The 19,950-nt window shown below is 44.9% G+C and overlaps 1 protein-coding gene across 1 annotated transcript in view; it reads left to right on the top strand.

The window, feature by feature from the left end:
- The first annotated feature begins 1,919 nt into the window (after positions 1-1,919).
- DCAF8 (DDB1 and CUL4 associated factor 8) overlaps positions 1,920-19,950 on the top strand; it is a 74,447-nt gene continuing 56,416 nt past the window's right edge. Inside the window, exons 1-8 of the mRNA XM_012661846.1 lie at positions 1,920-2,010; positions 3,422-3,531; positions 3,960-4,125; positions 4,638-4,723; positions 4,933-5,094; positions 5,978-6,154; positions 6,388-6,432; positions 6,604-6,684. Coding sequence (XP_012517300.1) covers positions 1,941-2,010; positions 3,422-3,531; positions 3,960-4,125; positions 4,638-4,723; positions 4,933-5,094; positions 5,978-6,154; positions 6,388-6,432; positions 6,604-6,684 — 897 coding nt within the window. The 5' untranslated portion in view covers positions 1,920-1,940. The remainder of the gene's footprint in view (positions 2,011-3,421; positions 3,532-3,959; positions 4,126-4,637; positions 4,724-4,932; positions 5,095-5,977; positions 6,155-6,387; positions 6,433-6,603; positions 6,685-19,950) is intronic.

The following is a 19,950-nucleotide window of genomic DNA, read 5'->3' on the forward strand; positions in this document are numbered from 1 at the left end:
TTCAGTGTAAGAAACAGATAACGGTTTCATCAGTAGGAATGATATCAAACAAGATGTATTTGTACACTAGACTGCCAGCTAGGCTGACGCCATGGCACTCTAGCCCAGGCAACAAAGTGAGACTCTGTCTCAAAAAAAAAAAAAAAAAAAAGATTCTTATGTCATACTTGTGTGTATATCTAATCCAACCTCCAGCCTACCCCTAGTTAGCTACCTTTCAGCAGGTGGTAGTCCTGTTTTCTCTCTCTGTCCTGCACTGTGCCTAGCACAAGTTGTTTGAGACAGGATCTTGCTCTGTCACCCAGGGTGGAGTGCAGTGGAACAATCATAGTCCACTGTGGCCTCCAACTTCTGGACTTGAATGATCCTCCTGCCTAAGACTTCGGAGTAGCTGGGACTACAGGCATGCACCACCATGCTCAACTAATTTTTATCTTTATTTTTTAATTTTTATTAAGATAGAGTCTTAGTCTGTCACCCTGGGTAGAATGGAGTGGCATCATTCACAGTTCACTGCAACCTCAAACTCCTGGGCTCAGGCAATCCTGCCTCAGCCCCCAAGTAGCTGGGACTACAGGCGCGTGCCACCACACCCGGCTCATTTTTTCTATTTTTAGTAGAGACGGGGTCTAGCTCTTGCTCAGGCTGCTCTTAAACTCCTGACCTCAAGCGATCCTCCTGCCTTGGCCTCCCAAAGTGCTAGGATTACAGGTGTGAGCCACCATGCCTGGCCGTCAGCTTATTTTTAATTTTTTTTGTAGAGATAAGTTCTCCCTATATTGCCCAGGCTGGTCTTGAACTCTTCGCCTAAAGCAATCCTCCTGCTTCAGCCTCCCAAAGTTCTGGGATTACAGGCATGAGACACAGCACCCAGCCTCAGCACAAGGTACTCTCTAATTACTAAAACAGATTGTGTCTGAAACAGTTGCTATGTTCTGACAGATTTGAATAGAACAATTCCAAAGGACGGAAAGGAAGTCTAGAGTTTATCTGAGCATCCCACAATGTCATTCAATTGGAGGTTGGGTTCTGTATGAAGAGAAGGAGATAGGTCAGGGAAAGCAAGTATATTCGAATTGCCCTCTTGCTCAGTCTGAGGTCCCAGAGTCACTTTTTATAACATTGAGTTCTAAATTCCGGGCCTTATGTTGTATAGTCAGACAGTACTAATAGAGAATAGGAAATGAGAGATATCCACTAGATTTGGCAGACAAATATGCCTAATTAGAGTTGGAGAGAGCAAAGAGTGGCCAATGAGTGCAATAAGTTTTGAGCCCTAGCTTAGGAGCTGCGGATACAGCAGTGAAGACAACAGACGAAAATCCCTGCCTTCATAGTGCTTAAATTCTGCGAGGTGGGAGACAGACTATAAACAAGTGTATGTTATGATACAGTATGTTAGTGTTAGAGAAAAAAAGAAGGAAGGGACATAGAAAGTGTGGATGTGTGTGTGTATTGGGACGGGTTTGCAATTTTATTTAGTAAGGCCAAAGAAAGCGCTTCAGAGAAGATACACTGAGTGATATACTGAAGGAAGTGAGAGAAAATAGTATGTTACGCCCCATAATGTCTTCTCGATTACATATGCACAGATTCTAGTTATTTGTAGGCAGTTTGTCCCAATCTGGCCTACCCACAGCTCAGGAAGAAGTGATGAAAGTTTCCCCGGGTAATGTGGTAAGTTGAAAGAAAGGAGGCCAGGCCATTAAGAAACCAGGTAGAAGATAACAGTAAATTCCCCCTCTCCTTAGTTCTGTGGTTCCAGGTGAAGGGGGGAAAAAAAAACCCCAAACCCCAGAGCTTCCTGTCCCTTTAAAAATGGCGGTTCCGCACCGGCCAACAATACCATTGGGTGCACGAGGCAAATCGCGCGAGCGAGGGGTGGGGCACGTGGCGGCGCCGAGAGGTCCCGCCTCCTACGGCACGTCGGAGGCAGCAAGATGGCCGCTGCTGAGGGTGACTGTGGTGGCGGCGCCGACGCGGACCAGGAATTGGAGGAGCTTTTGGAAAGTAAGAGCCCGTAGTGGAAAAGGCCCGAAGGGGGCGATTGTGAGGACCCATTCAGGGGGTTAAGTGAACCTGAGATATTTGGGGCAGGGCGGGAGATGCTCTCCAATGTTAGACCGGGGGCGGAGTGTCTGACTGCAACCCCCAAAAAATCTTTGGGTCATCCTGTCCCACCTCCCTGGCGGGAGTTGGGGAGCTCAGCGTGGGTCCCTGACCGTCCCAGACCTTGGATCATCCTGCTGGAGGAGGAAACAGTAACCCGTAGGACGGTGTTTCACGATCCCCCTCCATAGTCTCCTTGTTCTCAGGTTAGTTAAGTTCTTGGAAGTCTGACTCCCCGCCCCAAACCCCGTTAGGACCAGCAGCATTTGGTCCTCGGTGGGCAGCGAAGCGACATTAACTCCTAACAAGCCTGCAGCCCATCCTTCTGTGCCTTGTCCTGTCTTCCTTAACACAAAAGACACTTTTTTTCTCGTCCTAGTCTTTTCTGTTTCTCTCACCAGGCTCCTTACAGTTCTTTCATCATGTCAGTAGCTCATGAAGACTCCTTTCCTATTATTTTGAGAAACTGGGACGACGTGATTTCAGGGGAAGACAATTCACCCTCCTGAAAGACGGTGCCTTGTCCCTTACTCCTCTGTTGGTTTCCTTCCCAGAGTGGGGCCAGTGCCTTCTCCCTGCGCCTGGCAAACAGAGTGGTGGTGACAACACAGGCTTTTCAGGGCAGAGGTGAATGTTTTATTTCCTGCCTAGTCACAGAGATGTGGGCAGGCAGAAAAATGAACAGAAACGGTGAGGAGTGCCAAGTGACTCTGTGAATTGGCATACGGTTATCTGCAGAGATAAGGCCAGAGGAAGCGCTAGGAGCTTGCAGAAGAGCTATGTTGGAGGATAAAAGAAGAGAGTTTAATGCTCTCCCATGGAGTGCAATGCGTAGTCCCTCAGTTTGTACTAGTACCAGGACCAGTGGTAAGCTGGGGGGGACATCTTGTGCCTTCTTGCCGAAGATTATTCCTTTTAGGACTCCAGAGTGCGTTCAGGGGATAAGGATATTTATGCTTCTGTTGGATAGTTATATGAAATTTCTAGGGAATCATTAGATCGTGGTGAGGGAGACACGGTAAATGGCAATGTCTTTGCAGAACTTCTTTTAACTCTCTACTTCCAGCTCTGGGAATGGACACTTGTTCCACCTTAAGGGATTTTTAACCCTTTGATCACAATAAATTAGGTAATCCAAAGGGAAGTGGGAGGCTTATTTATTGGTGGGGAGGGAAGAGATTCAAAAAAAGGAGGAAATCGAGGAAAGTTGGCAATTTTAAAGATATTTTTTCCTAATGTTTTGCCCAGAAACCACCTTGCGTTCCATCCTCATTCATCCCCAACACATACACCATGTCTCTTGTCTCTGAAGGTGCTCTTGATGATTTCGATAAAGCCAAACCCTCCCCAGCACCCCCTCCTACCACCACGGCCCCTGATGCTTCGGGGCCCCAGAAGAGATCGCCAGGAGACACTGCCAAAGTATAAATTCCACCCCTTAAGGGAGAGGGGGAGGGGTTGGGCATGTAGCTCTGAATAGAGGTGGGGCAGGCCCTGTGGGCCAGAGGGGAAGAGGTTGGGGGAGGGTGCCTTGGCCTCACATTGCTGAGAGCTCTTACAGACCTCAGTCCTTGTAAAACAGGGGCTTGAGGTTGAGTGGAGGGATCTCAAGGGAGTCCTTGAGAAAAGAGCAGGTTTAAATAGTTGGATTGGTATGCCACCCCATACCCTCCTTCAATGGCCAGATACCTTTTTTCCTGTCCTCATTAGGAGCGGTAGTTAGAATGTGCAGTGGAAGTGGGCAGGAGGGAGGCACTGCATTTCCCAGAGCAACTGCCTGTGGCTTCTGTCAGAGGTCAGGTGCAGTACCATGCCAAGTAAGATGCATTGTGGCCACCCCTTCCCTGCAGGATGCCCTCTTCGCCTCCCAAGAGAAGTTTTTCCAGGAACTGTTTGACAGCGAGCTGGCTTCCCAAGCCACTGCAGAGTTCGAGAAGGCAATGAAGGAGCTGGCTGAGGAAGAGCCCCACCTGGTGGAACAGTTCCAAAAGCTCTCAGAGGCTGCAGGGAGAGTGGGTGAGGAGAGGACCTCAGACAAATGGATACATCTGAACAGACCTCTTAAGTGTTTGTTGCTTGAGAACACCAGAATTCAGAGGAAAGGCCGGGGGGAGGGGGAGCTGTGAAAAAAAATAAAAAGAGGGAGAACACCAGAATTCTTAGTAAAGTTGATAGCAATCATGATGTCACAGCCATGGGGTGGGACAAGGCGATGGGAGCAGGGATGGGAACCCTGCTTAGTGAAAAGGGGAAGACAGGTTGGAAAGTAATAGAAAAGATTATTCAAAACTGATCATTTTAAAGGCCAGTGTATTACTGTGGATGTTATCATAGAGAATAAACTTAACACATAGTGTAGATTTATGAAATGACTGAAGATAACTATAGAATTCAAAGATTTGGAGTGATAGTGATTCACTAGTGAATGCTTCATATCCAAGCTGGTAACCGGTTCATTCTAGGCAAGGAAACAGTTAAAATCTTAAATGACACTGTTGTTTTTTTTTTTTTTTTTTGATCTCTCCTAGGCAGTGATGCAACCTCCCAACAAGAATTCACTTCTTGCCTAAAGGAGACACTAAGTGGACTAGCCAAAAATGCCACTGACCTTCAGGTGAGGGGGAAGGGGTCAGGGGCCCATTCCCAGACACTTCACCAGCAGGGTCTCAAAAGACAGATGCTCTTGAATATCATCCCAAGTCTGTCTCTGCTTCACTGTTTTGTTACGGGCAAGTTCAGATAAGTTTATCTTTCCTACCTGAAAGAGTGGGAAGCATCCCAGTAAAGCAGTATATTTGCTTACCTCTCTCTTGTCCTGTCTAGAACTCAGGCATGTCAGAAGAGGAGCTGACCAAGGCCATGGAGGGGCTGGGCATGGATGAAGGGGATGGGGAAGGAAACATCCTCCCCATCATGCAGAGTATTATGCAGAACCTATTGTCCAAGGATGTGCTATACCCATCCCTGAAGGAGATCACAGAAAAGGTTTGTTAACTTCCATTTCTGCTTTTTTTCCTCACTCTCCATTATATCAACTCATATGGGCTGTTTTGTCTACTCATAGCCTGCAGAGAGAGAGAGAGTAACCTGAGTGCGCAAATCCCTCCGTTTTTTTTCTCCTTTGTTCATTTATTGGGGGTGGGGAGAGTTGCGGGCTGGGGAAAGTTGTGTCTCTGAGAGAATAAAGCTACCGCATTGAGAATGTCTAGAGTAGAAGGGGAAATCCTTCAGCTCTAGTTTTTCGTAAACTGGTTCAAGACTCTGGAGTTGTTGTCTAATCAATCCTTTCTTGCATTTCTGACTCCATTCATTTCCTCAGCAAGGATTCACTGAGCATTTACTGGCTTTATGTCATGAACAGTGTAAGAGTAGTTTAAATGATGGTCCCTGCCATCAGAGAGCTTATGGTTTAGCTGGAGAGATAAAATATAGGTATGGAAGCATTTCAGTGACACAGGACAACATATGGTTAAGTGTAAAAGGAATAGTGTGGACCAAGAGTGAGCAGACCAAGGTGTGGGTGAGGCAGATTCAACTCTTAAGCAAAGAATGGTTTTTACGTTTTTAAGGTTGTTTAAGAAAACAACAAAGAAAATATGCAATAGAGACCATATGTGGCCCTCAAAGTCTAAAATGTTTACTATCTGGCCCTTCCTCATGAGGGAAAAGTTTGCCGATCTTTGGTGACCATAAATACTGATATTGGCAGGTGATCTAGTTGGAGGCAATGCTGCTTTTCATGGTGAACTTGCTTATTTAGCTTTTCCTTGTGTTTCCCTTTCCCTTTCACATTTTAAGTATTGTTCTCAGTACCTTTCCATATTCATTGTTTACTTAATTTTTCTCTACCCATTCTTTATTTCCTTAGTATCCAGAATGGTTGCAGAGTCACCGGGAATCTCTACCTCCAGAACAGTTTGAAAAATATCAGGAGCAGCACAGTGTCATGGGTAAAATATGTGAACAGTTTGAGGCAGAGACCCCCACAGACAGTGAGGCCACTCAAAAGGCTCGTTTTGAGACGGTGCTGGATCTTATGCAACAGGTAAGGCCTCTTCTTGCCATCTGCCCACTGGTGCTGCCGACTTAGATGTTCAGTGGAGGAGGGATCTAGGAAGGATGCTTCACTGCCAGACCTGGGTGGAGGAGGGATCACAAGAGAGGCCACATAATATGGTTCTCAGAAGAAATCAGAAAAATCATTAATCAGGTTTCTCTTCTGGGCTGCTGTTTTCTGGGGTTTCCTCTATCTCATGTTCTTCTTTCCTCATTTTTCAGTTACAGGATTTGGGCCACCCTCCAAAAGAGCTGGCTGGGGAGATGGTGAGTATGTCTTCTCCTCCTAGATTTTAATCTGAGCCCCCATAGCTTCCATAATTCTGTAACCTCTAGTGAATCCACCTAAGGTGATAATTGTGGCTACTGGGGATGGACCTTTGGAAGCTCTGACCTGAAATATGAGCAATTATCTGAGTCCCTTCATCTCTTCTCCAGCCTCCTGGCCTCAACTTTGACCTGGATGCCCTCAATCTTTCGGGCCCACCAGGTGCCAGTGGTGAACAGTGTCTGATCATGTGAAACACAACACGTTTTCCTCTCTGAGTCCCAGCCATGGGGAACATCTGGAGTCAGCAGAACCATTGGGAACAGAGGCAGGAGTGTCGTCTGTGGGAGCGGTCTGCCCGCTGCCCTTTTGTCATCCCCTTCAAGACTGTGCCATACCAGCTGAGGCTTTTCCTCTGTCTTTCTGGGAATAGGGTCTGTTTTGCAGGTCATTTCTGGGAGCCCTACTCCATTGTGGTTTCTGCTGCTATCAAAGGCCTAGCTACCTGCCAGGTGAAGGAAGGCATCCCTTTTGTGGCATGCACCTTCTTTCCTCTCCCAAAATAACGTTAGATGTGGCCACACTGATGTTCACCTTTATGCCCGGGTCTTTGTGCCTTGTCTCTACTCCCTCTTTTGGATCTAGGGAGCAGGGGCAGAGTCCTGGGACTCTTGTATTTCTGGTTCTCTTGGCAGGGCCTTTGGGAATGAGGAGAAACTTAGTCTGGGCTGGGTTACAGGTCTGTCACCATGCCATCTCACCATCAGACAGACTGTTCCAAATTCTCTAAAGGGAGAAAGGGCTTTTGCATCTAATCATGGTAAGGTTGGAAGAGAAGCCCTGAGATTCTCTTCTCCCCAGGTGCTGAGCCCTTAAGTCCTTGTTCTAGCCTGAAAACTCATGTCGCTAACCTGGTTCTTCCTACGATGCTGTGTGATCTGGGTGACCCAGCCCCTGACCTTCCTTTGTCCCCTGCCTGTCCTCTTATTTCCTCTCTTTTTTAAATACTTGTTTATTCTAACCCTTTGAGCCCAAGCTGGGACAATAAAGGGCCCATCCTATTTCCCCTTGTCTAGTCTATCCACCAGTCTCACCGGCTCCCTCTCTGCCTGGCAAACAGTTGTAGTGTCAGGTCTGGGAAATGATTTGCCATTCTTCCCCAGGTACATTCTGGCTTATTCGAGATATTTCATTCCCTTAGAATCCTGTCCCTTGGTTCAAGAAGGTAGCTTGGATAAGGGGGAGGGGTGCAGCCTGGGTCCCTTTTCCTGCAGGCCCCATGAGGCACTAATAAATATTCTGAGTGAGGAGTGTGGCCTGTTTTTCATTCAGGTCTGTTTCTGATCTTCCTCACCTTCTGTAAGCTGCAGAGTGAGGAATGTTAGGAGACTAGTTCTACATGATATTGTAGTGCTGAGCTCCACCCCCACCACCCTTCCTCTCTTCATTCTGTATCTCAGTTGGCAAAAGAGACTGGGTGGCCATCTTTTCCTTATTTTCTCCTGAGCATTTCAATCTGGAAAGCCTTTCAACTTGTAATTCTGTTTTAACATTTCCCATTGTTATTATTAATGTTAGTAATATATTGTTAACATATTTTTTTAAATTATTTCTCTTTGAGCTGACCTTACCCTTCTCTGTGGCTCCCAGTGGTTCTGTGGACCTTGGCTACTATATGTTGGAGGATACTCTGGTCAGCCCAGCTGAGTGAGTTGTTTTCACTCAGAAAATCTGCCAGAGCAGATTTACATTTATCATCTAAGTCACTTGGAGCTCCTGACATGTCACTTCCCCTTGGATTAAGACTTTTCACCCCTTGAAGAACTCACACATTCTGTGGTATTGGCAAGGCAAGAAATGTTCTTGAGGCCTCAAGCTGCTTGGGAAGGTCCAGCTGCTGTACCTTACGAGAGCATGGAAGAGCCTAGGTCTGAATGTGAGACTTCCATATTCTTTGAGAGATGGAAAAGTACAGGCAGACTTATGATGATGGTCACAGAGCCTAAAGGCCAAAATTTTCTCCTTAAAGCTCCAACCAAAAATTAGACAAGGAGAGGAGAAGGGAAGAACAAAAGGGCCCTGCCCCTTGACCCTTGTGCCTCTTGTCCTACCAGTTTTGTTTTATAGATTCTCAGTTCTGCTAGCCTGACTGGGGCTTACTCTAGGAATCTAAATTGATACTGTAGTCCATTTTGGCTTTTTTCCCAAAGCACTCATTTTCATTTTGATTTTGATTGAATTTGACCTAGCTGACCTCAGGTTACTCTCTGTTCCAGAAACACTATTTGACTTACTCTAGGACTTGTAGAGGTATGGAGCTTGGTACTCTGTGGTAGTCCTTCTCAAACTATATGTGGTAAAGGACCAGGTTTTTTGTTTTTTGAATATCCAATCCTTTATGTGTCAATATATGTTCCTATTGCCCATACGGGTATACATTTCACACTGTATGCTATCTACCATGCAAGTTTGACAACACCCAAACTGGCCAAACCCTGTTCAACAGATTAAGTCCACTGATGATGTGCTTGGGTATCACAGCAATGTCAAAATGCTAAAAAGTTTCTAAACATTCTCATTTTCTAATGTATCATGTCACAGACAGGTAAAAAAACTGTTCACAGACCAGCACAAGTCTACAAACCCCCTTTGAGTAGCAGTGCTCTAGGGCCCTCCATCTCTCCATAGATCGTAGCCAAACTGGTACATATCTGTACTTGTTCTCTCCTATTTGAGGATTGCCTCTAGAGAACTTGTTCTTCAGCAAGAATGTGTCTCTGTAAGAACATCTGTAGCATTTCTCTAGTCTTTTCTGCTGCTTAAAAATAACCATTACAAAGCTTAGGTTTCAGCTGTATATGAAATATTTATGCTGCTCTCAAAATTTAAAGGAGTTGCTCCTTTGTTCCAAAATTCTGTATGTTAGATAACAAATTTGTGGTTGTATAACTGGCTTCATGAATTAAGAATTGAATTTATACAGAATTCGTTATAATAGGAACATTTTCCTGTGACTCTGGAACATCCTGTCAAGGCTCCAAGAGGCAGTTATAATATGCTGTTAAGATGACTTTGGGGAGCTTGAGCAAAAAAAAATGGCCCACATTAAATGAAGTGGAGATGGCAGACCATACAAAAAAGACTTGAGGAAGTAGGCATGTAGAAATGAATGTTACATAACACTGGAAAATGCATCAACTGACCATATATACCTCAAAAACTCCTAGGGAATTTTTGTTTTTTAAATAAAGGCAATAGGAAAGGCACTGGTGAAGGGGCACTAGCATCTTTGAGAAATGTAGAAGTAGCTGTCTCTGTAGATTGAAACTAGTAGAAGATGTTAAAGAACTAGTTTCCCTGGTAGCAATGGGGATAATAGGATTCTGACGTAGCAAAGGCTAGATGACAACACTTAACTCTCAGAAAAGGTGGTGAATTTTGATAAGGGTAGCAAGGTCAAAGTATAGATGGCTAATAGAACATGGGTGGTCCCAGAGGCAAGACAGATAGCCAAGGAGAGTATCAATTTATGTATAAGAGATCAAGAATTGTTGAGCAGAAGGCTGAGGTCAGTAACTTCAATGAAAAGTCACAATCGCTTGTCCGGTATCTAAGCCTTAGATAGTTCTTACACTCATAAACTATCAATTGAAAGAGAGCCATTTACTCAGTTAACCATTGAGTAGAAAAACAATCTGTTTTCCCTCTCTTACCATAACACAATCAACACAGAAGACTTCAGTGACCAACCGTGTGGGATTTTCCCCCCACATAATGAGCAAGCAATCAGTTCTGCAGTGCATACCAGCTGGGTGTCCTCTAGTTTGATTTTGACACTGTCTACCTGGAAATAGTGTCAGATCCTACAGGTTGAGGGCTCAGTCCCCAAGACTGCCCCCTCCCACTTCTGACATCAGCTATAAGCCCCAGGTTATTTCGCCTGTACTATAAATCAGGGTTCCCACAGCCCTCTCCTTGGGTTTGATTAATTTGTTAGAGCAGCTCACAAAACTCAGGGAAGCACACTTACCAGTTTATTGTAGAGGGTATTACAACAGATAATAGATGAAAAGATGTATAGGTCAAGGGGTGCAGAGCTTCCATGCCCTTTCTGGGCACGCTACCCTCCAGGAACCTTCACGTGTTTAGCTATCTTGGAATCTCTCTGAACTCTGTCTTTTTGGTTTTTTATGGAGGCTTTATATGTAGGCATGATTGGTTTAACCATTGGCGATTAGCTCTATCATCAGTCCATTTCCCCTCCCCGGAGTTTAGAGGGTGGGGCTGAAAGTTCCAACCCTCTAATCCAGCTGTGGTCTTTTTGGTGACCAGCTCCCATCCTGAAGCTACTTAGGGGCCTCTAGCCATCAGTCAACTTATTAGAATACAATAAGGTATCACTTTGAAGATTTTAAGGATTTGGGGGTTGTATACCAAGAAAAGGGGTCAAAGACCAATTATATATTTTATAATGTCACAATCATACACTGCGGAAAGAATACCAGATTTTATAAGTTGGGAAACAGGTATACAGAATCTGAGTTCGCAGTGATACCCAAGGACCCAAAGCACCACTGCAGTGCCTTCCCTCCCAATACCGCTAACTACTCTCATTACATTGGGGAAATATGCAGTCGGTCAGATAATAAAATGAAGTACTGGCCTAAATCTTTCTCACAGTGTGTCCAAGAAACGCACTTTATAGTCATTTCCCAGTTTCCAAATATTTAATCAGATTGAACATGTTTAGCAGTTGGCAGAAAGCCCAAACAGATGGGCTCCTGAAATTGTACCCCCCCTCTGCCAAGATAGTCGATAAAAAATAATACTGCATTCTGGGGGGAAATGGAAGAAATTAGTTCAACCCTTAAAGATTTAAAGGTTGTTGGGGTATTGGTCTCCATTATATCCTCATTTAGTTTCACCTGTCTGGCCCTTGCAAAAACTGCATGACTTATGGTGGATAACAATGGAGTACTGTAAACTTAAGTAGTAGTCCCAGTTGCGGTGCTGTGTTGGATATAGTTTCTTCTGTTAATCTAGCATAGGGATCGGCAAACTGGCCCACAAGCCAAATCTGGCCTGTTACTTGTTTTTGTTAATAAAGTTTTATTGACATGCAGCCAGGATCATTCATTTATGTATCATCTATGGATGCTTTTGTGCTATAATGGCAGAGTGTAGTAGTTGTGACAGAGATCATATGGCCTACAAAATCTGAAATATTTACTATCTGAAGTTCATGAACCCCTGATCTAGTGAATATGTTCTTTCAATACCCATTAGGAAGGAGGATGAAAGCAGTTTGCATTCACACAGAATGGGCAACATTGTATGTTCACAGTCTTGACTTACAGATGTTCATTTATCAACCTCTCTGTCATAGTATAGTCTAAAGGGACCTGGATATGCTGCAGAATATCACTTTTTTTTGCTATGTTAAGATTATGCTAATTAGGTAATAAGGATATGTTAATTAGACTTGATGACCAAGCAGTGTCAAGTACTCTGGATTCCTTGGTGAGACATACATACTCAAGGTGGTGGAAGATAAGTCCTACAAAGATGTAGGGGCACGACACATTGGTGACATTTTTAGTCCAGTGGTCTGGAGCATTCTGGAACATCTCTAAAGTAAAGGACAGATTATTTCAGGCCTCTTACAGTTTCGAAGCCAGAATATTCTGTACTTGGGAATGCAAGAAAGCGCTCTGCAGGAGGTTGAAGGAGCCATATGACCTGGAAAATTTTGTTACCAAAAGTTAGGTACTTGTTCCTGTGGCTGAACAAAGAACAAGGACAAGCAGTTTGAGGAAAAGGAAAGAGAAGTTTATTAATTTGCTGGCAAATGAGGAGGATGGTAGTCTCTTATCTTTAAGAACCATCTTCCTCAGTTTTAGCAGAAATACAGAGCTTTTTAAAGGGGATTTTCAGCTTTGGGCTATTGCTATTCAGTTATAGCATCTCTGGTGAAGATGATCTCATAGTTCAACTGTGTAGCATCTCTCATGAAGATGATCTCCTGACCACTGTTTCATTGAGCTATCTCCTGTGGTTTAAGATACTAGAAACAAAGAATAAAGAACATTTTTCTGCTCCTTTGATTACTGGCCTCGGGCAAGAATGCAGGTTTTATTTCCCAAAAAGGGCAAGGGGGTTTTAAAGAGACAACTCATAAAACATTTTTGCTCTTTTTCAGGCCTTTGTCTCTGTTACATATTCCCCACTGCCAATTTTACCCTTCCATATCTATGGGAGGAGGGTTGACATAGTCATCGAGCTACTTCCTGCTGAACTGGGGCAATGTTTAAATGGAAGGTTTGTACTTATTTATGCCATTGCAAAACTTTGGCAGTAGATTTACAAAAATAAAGAATGTGACCGGTTACCAGGTGAGCAAGGCTATAAGCAACAACAACCATGAGGATTGACAAGGCAAAAAGGAAGATACCTGATAAGAGTTATTTTCCCCTACTTGGTATCTAAGACACCAGTAGGACTGTGGGTCCTTGCTGTCACCTTGTATATAATGTCTGATACAGGGCTGGGCAAAAAAGAAACATGGGATCTCTGAGTATGGACGGAGCTATTAGTTGCACCCTGTAGGTGATCCAAGAGACCGGCTTTTGCAAATTCAGAAATTGAGAAATTGTATACAGGAATACTTGCACTGAATGAGGTTTAAGATGGCAAACAACAGTGAAACATATCAGAAGAGGCAGTAGCCCAGGAAATCCTTACTAAGGAGTTGTCTCTCCATCCTATAGACAGAAGAAATAACCAAGGAATGGTTAATGAAAATATCAATAATTTCATTTTTCCTTCTTAAACAGATACTTTAGATGACCCAAAATCTGGCTCCTCCATTGGGGGCTTGGGTCTTCTTCCTCCATGTGTCACCTCTTTACTCTGGTATGATGGACCCAAGGTTTCACTCCTCAACAATTTCAAGGTGTGAGTTGTTAGAGGCACTTTGTAGGATCCCTTCCACTTCTCTGCTTCCAACTGGGGTGGGCACCTGAAAAAAGCAAACTCATGTCTAGTGGACAGTATTTGATATATTGCTTTACTCTGTTTTCTTCACTTATAGTTATATTACCACACTTACCCTGAGGTGCTAGAAAGGGTCTCCTATAAACTATTTCATAGGTGCTTATGTTAAGCCGACTTCTAGGGGCTACCCTTATTTGGAGGAGGGCAAGCAGCAACACCCTACCCGCACTTTACATGGGTATCCTGTATAAGTTTTTCCGAGGATGCATGCAATTTCCCTTCTAGATGTAGGGCTTTGCTTACTTGCTGAGTTACTTCCAATATAAAGGAGGGTCCATTATCACTCTGTATGGAGGAAGGGAGCCCAGACCTCAGAACGAGTTCCTTTAGGATTCTGGTAACTTCAGACACTCTCTCCATTCAGGTAGGATAAGCCCCTACCCAACCTGACAAGGTATCTTCTAATACAAGCAAGCATTTGAAGTTTAAATCAATTTGCCAATCACTTAAAGGGTGGGTCCCCTCATGTTGGGTTCCCCATGGAGCAGGTCATTTTTCTGTCTTTGGCTTGTTTTGAGCACTTAAAGGGCACCCCTGAGTTATTAGTCAAATGGGGTCCTCTTAAATGAGGTCCCACCACATCCAGTGAGGCATCATTCCCATAGTGTGGGCATTCACGTAGGTGCGTCATAAGCCTCGGGTAGAAGAATGAGTCCATGAGAATTCTGTCTCCACTTAGCTGTGTCATGCCGTGTCAGAGCCCCAGTCTTTAGTCTTAAAGGAGGTTTATAATGATCTAAATCTAGCCAGGGTATGAAGGCCCTGAGGAACAGATCACCTTTAGCGTCGTCTTTTTTTTTTTTTTTTTGGTGACCAGAACAGTGCATGGGCTCATACATGACCTATATCAGGGCCATTATTTCAGTGCTATACTTAATACCCTTATTCCCTACCATCGGGAACCCTCTTTCCTTCCAAATGGCACCATGAGCATGCATGACCATAAAAGCATATTTAGAGTCTGTATAAATGTTTACCTTTTTTCCTCTGGATAACTGAAGAGCTCTGGTTAGAGCAATCAGCTCAGCAGTGCCATTGCTTCCAGTACCTGTCGTTCCATGATCACTGCATATCCAGCCCTTCGTTGTCCATAAAGCTGCTCCCTTTGGTGAAAAGGTCTCAATCTGGCTCTGGCATTGGCTGATCTGATAGATCGATCCTGCTAGAGTAGACAGCCTCCAGAACCTCTAAACAGTTATGCTGCAAAGGCTCATTCTCTTCAGCTGGTAACAGGGTGGCAGGTTTGAGAGTAGACACAGTCTTTAATAACAACTCACAAGTAGCTGCTACAGCCCGGAGGCTAAGAGGCCATCCTCTCCCAGTATGGTCCGTACTTGCTTTGACAAGTATGCCACTGGCCATGGGATGTCTCCCAGTATCTGTACTAAGACTCCATGGCTCATTCCTTGTTTTTCATGAACATACAATTTAAATTCTTTCTGCAAATCAGGCACCCCCAAAGTGCAGGTGGTCATAAGACTGCTTTAGTTTTTCAAAGGTATTATGACAGTCTGGTCCAGATCGGGCTCCACATCTATCCTTTTAAGGGCCTTGTACAAGGGCTTTGCTATTAGTCCGAAGTTTGGGATCCACATGCAACAGAACCCTGTCATTCCTAGGAAGCCATGCAGTTGCCATGGGTTCCCTTGCTAATTTGGAATCCCAAATAAGTAACCTGCTGTTTGCAAATCTGTCCAATTGCAGGTTCTGCAAGTCTCTTGCTAAACTCTCACGAAACAGGATAGGAGAATTTTTTTTAATCCCCTGAGGCAACACAATCCAGCAGTGCTGTAGTCTCAGGATCCTTTCATTCAGATGTGACTGAGTACCATTCATAGTCACTTGTACGATGTCATTAATGGTGCATAGATCCTGCACAAATCTGTACTCATTGGTATGGGGAATTTAAATTCTTTCTGCACGTCCTGGGGTCTCACTGGCCCATACAGCCTTACCTTTTTGGTAAACCTCAGAAAGAATAGAACTTGGTTCTTCTTGCAAATGCTATAGTTGCAGTCAAAGATGTGCGAGTCTGCTGAGGCTCAAACTTCAAAACGAACTGCTTTGCAGTGGCAGCCTCCTGTGTGCTTCACCAGGCCTTTGTATTCAAAGCCAACAGGAGCTTGGCAGTGCCCTGGAAGTGAGTTTCTCCTGTTTCTGGAACAGCTAATGACACTCCTGCTGCTTGCCTAGGTCCAGCCTGGCCACCGAAGATTTTGGGGTCACCAGAGTCTGCGGTGAAGCAGTGCCAGCTCTGACAGCTGCTCCCTGGGGCCCACCTCCTGGGTTCTTCAGCCACCACTGCCTGGTTCTCAGAGCACCGTGCGAGGCTGGTGCCAGGGAGCTGGGGTGGCGGCACTCCCATGTCAATGAAAAAGTTCACTTATTGAGCCCCCACTGTCAGTCATACCTGAGGCTCCTGTGGAGATATTTGGATTGGAGCCACTAGTGAGGCACAGAGCCCCAGGCCCCCCTTCTTTGTCATCTAAGTCCTAGACTTGAAAAACCATTTGGTTTCCTGGGGGTTTCTTGTTACCTGGTGCCTTCTACAATTTTGGGTGGTTCTTCCTCTTTACAAAAGCTTCAACCTGGGGCAACTGTTTCCACCCTTCCTTTTGGCTGTCTCTACCCTTGGTTGGCGCAGCTAACAGAACATACATAGGTTTCAGTTTCTCTTCTTCCCTAGTGTTATATACTTTAAAGGTGGTATCAACAAGCTGTGAGGGATTCATGCCAATTTCCCCTTCCACACACTGCAGCTTTCTCCTTATATCTGAAGCATTCTGCCCTATAAAAGTCTTATTAACTATGCACAAATTTTCAGGGGCCTCTGGATCTGCATCTGTATATATCCAATATGCCTGATAGATGCATTCCAAAAATTCAGGGAGATCTTCATTATCTTTTGGTTATAATTTCCGGACCTTGTTTTAACTCTTCTGTCTAGGCACTCCCCTCTGGAGGCCTGCCAGAATATACTTTCAGTAATGATTTATTCTCACACTGTCTGTGCCCATATTAGGATCCCAATTTGTGTAAGTCCAATAATACCCTGCGGGCTGTCCTTGGGCATTCAAGCCCCCATCTGATATTGCCATAGTGGAAATTGCCCTGCCCCGGCTATGGGTGCCCTGTGGCCAAATTGAGTTCCCTACTGGGTCTTGGAAGGAGAGACCATTCCCACTCCCAAGTCATAATCCAGTGAATGTAGAACTGAAGAATTAGTTCCATTCGCACCCTTGCTGGCCCTTCTCGTGGTGCCAAGATGGCGGTGGTGGCAGTGGGCAGCAGCAGCTGCCCCAGGCCTGCCTCTGCACTGGCCAGCTTCGGGGCCAGGCAGGGGAAAGCTGCTCCCATTACTGCACTCTGTGACCACTGCATCGGGCTGCAGTGGACAGGGCAGTGGGGCCCGGGCAGAATGAGCTCAAGCATGGCTGAGCCCACATCACCTTCCCTGGTGGATGGGGAACTGGCAGCGGGGGAGCACGTTTATGATATCCAACCTCGTTAATTCCTCCCCAGTTTTATTCCAGGGTCTGACTGTCCTTACCATTAACTTTGTCCCATGCCTTTCAGCCTTGTTATTATGCAATTGCATGAAAGATTGTACATATAGGATCTCGTCCCATTTACATGACCTTTGATGAAATAATTCTAGTTGTAAGATAGTATAATAATTTAAAGTTTCATTCAACAGCCACTTCTCACACTCCAGCATGTACATTGGCTATGCAGTGTTACAGTAACACTATTCTCTTTCAGACGTAGACTTACAGTTGGTCATTTAGGCAAGATTCTCCCCAAGGGACTTTCTGATGGAATAGAAATGGAGCCTACCATGTTGAAACAAAAACTCACAAATGACAACAAACACACGCTGACAAGTAGACAATACAAGGAGTTCCCAGTGCAAATCATCTTAATGCCAAGGCCTACCAATACATGGGAACCGTACAAATGAGAACCTAATTCTTCAATTCAAAAGGGAATGAATTCCCCAGGTTCCCTACCAATGGGAACTGTACAAACAAGAATTGAATTCTCCAAATCCAAAAGGGAACAAATGCCCCAGTTTCCCTAGTTCCACTCAACTGTGACTTCTACCCCCAAATGACACCACAAACAAATGCCTGGCCACAGTGTTGGAATAAGTTTCAAAAACCCCCAAATGGGTGGAATCAAGGGTCTTGGTGTGCACACCGGGAACTTACCAAAATGGCTGAGGTATTGCAACTTCTTCCAAATCCATTTCCTTTTTCTCAATGAGGTTTAGGTTGCGAGGAGCTGTGTCTAATTCAGGGAGGGAGAGATGAGAGTCCCCCAGAGCTAAACAAGCTCCGGAAGCTGCTGAGGCGGTCCCTAACTCTCTCACCTTGAAAAGATAGTGCTACTACTTGAAGACTGACCCGGGGCTGCTCCCCGCCTCTTCTAGCCACAGCAGCAGTTGCAGGTTCTGTTCTGCCAGGGTGCTAGTGGGCCTGCCAGGGATGCTCAATTCTGTTACCTGGTACTTGTCCCCACGGCTGAATGACGAGGACAAGTAGTTTGAGGAGAAGGAAAGAGAAGTTTATTAATTTGCTGGCAAATGAGGAGGACGGTAGACTCTCATCTTAAAGAACCATCCTCCTCCCTTTCAGCAGAAGTACAGAGCTTTTAAAAGGGGGGTTTCAGCTTTGGGCTAATGCTGTTCAGTTATAGCATCTCTGGTGAAGGTGATCTTGTGACCTCTGTTCTGTTGAGCCATTTCCTGTGATTTAACCACAAAAAACGAAGAACAAAGAGCATTTTCTACCGCTTTGATTACTGACATCAGGCAGGAATGCAGTTTTTATTCCCAAAAAAGGTGAGGGGGTTTTAAAGAGACAGCTCATAAAACATTTTTGCTCTTTTTCTGGACTTTGTCTCTTAACAATTCCATGGTACTAGAGATATCTGTGGTAGGAAAAGATGTTGTATGGATTCTATGGCAATCCACAGTGGGAGAGCTCCAGCCCAGACCTCCAGGATTCTGGGGTAAAATGATGCCATCTACAGCAGAGATACCATTTGAAAAGTATCTCCTGGCATGCTTTTAGGCCCTGAAAGAGACTTGGTACCTGACCATGAGATACCAGGAGACTGTATGACTGTTTGTCAGTTGCCCATGTAACCAGCTGGTTATCATCAGACCTGCCAAGTCATAAAGTTGGGTGTATAAGGCAGCAATCCATCTTACAATTGAAATGGTACATTTGGGAAGAGGCCCAGGCAAACTTGGTGGTATAAGTAAGTTAAATCGAACAGGAGACCTCAGCACCCTCCATGTCACCTACCTCTGCTGCACCAATACCTTTTCAGCTCACACGTATGGCTGCATGAGAATTCCTTCAGTCATCTGACAGAGGAGGAAAAAAATTCAGATCTGGTTCATGGATTGGCTTGATATGTTAGAGCAAGCCAGATGTGAATTAGAGCCTCTCAATATCCCCATTCAGGAGTGACCTGAAAGACAATGATGAGGGGAAATGCTCTTGATGTGTAGAGCTTCAGGTAATGTACTTGATCATCTCCTTTGGAGAAAAAATGGACTGAGATAAGGATATACATGTATGCATGGTCAGTGGGTTGGTTGGTCAGGGGCCCAGAGGAGCAATATAGGAAAATGTGTGAGAACAAGGTTTAGTGAAGGGCATTTGGATGGGTCTGTGAGAGTCGAGCCTGTTAAAGTATTCACCGTTAGGGCACTAAATAACCAAATGGACAGGATGATTCGGTCAGGACTACCTCACCTATCCTAGTGCTTGCACAATGTGGTCTTGAATAGAATTGCCATGGTGGCAGAGATGGAGGCTATTCATTGGCCTATTAGCATAGACTCCTTTCACCCAAAGCTGATCTAGCTGCTGTTATTGCTAAATGTTCAACCTGTCAGCAACAAAGACCAATGCTGAACCCCCAGTTCAGTACCATTCCTCAAGGAGAACAGCCAGATACTTGGTGGTGAGTTGATTACACTGAACTTTTTCTGTTTTGGAAAAGGCAAAAATTAATTCCAACCAGGATTGATACATATTTTGCTTTCCATATTCTGCCTACGGTGCCTCAGCCAGTATGGGATCCTACATAATAATGCCTTGGAACAAGAGACCCACTTAATGGCAAAGCAGGGGTGGCAGTGGGCATCTGAGTTTGGTCATATGGGCAATGGGATCCACTGATCTGACCAAACATCTTTCCGTTCAGAAGGTGCTGGCCTGGTAGAGCAGTAGGATGGCCTTTTGAAGGTGCAGTTGTGGTGCCAGCAAGGATGGGGTACTATCCTTCACAATGCAGTATGAACCTACTCGACCATAATAGGGTGCTTTACCACCAGCAGGCTCTGGAACCAAGAGGTGGAAGTACGAGTTACCCTGCTCAGCATCACTCCCAGTAATCCATTTGAGGAATTTGTGCTTCCCCTCTGCAACTTTAAGCTTTGTAGGTCT

The sequence above is a fragment of the Propithecus coquereli genome, unplaced genomic scaffold, assembly GCF_000956105.1.
Source record: "Propithecus coquereli isolate 6110/MARCELLA unplaced genomic scaffold, Pcoq_1.0 Scaffold74, whole genome shotgun sequence".
Lineage (NCBI taxonomy): Eukaryota > Metazoa > Chordata > Mammalia > Primates > Indriidae > Propithecus > Propithecus coquereli.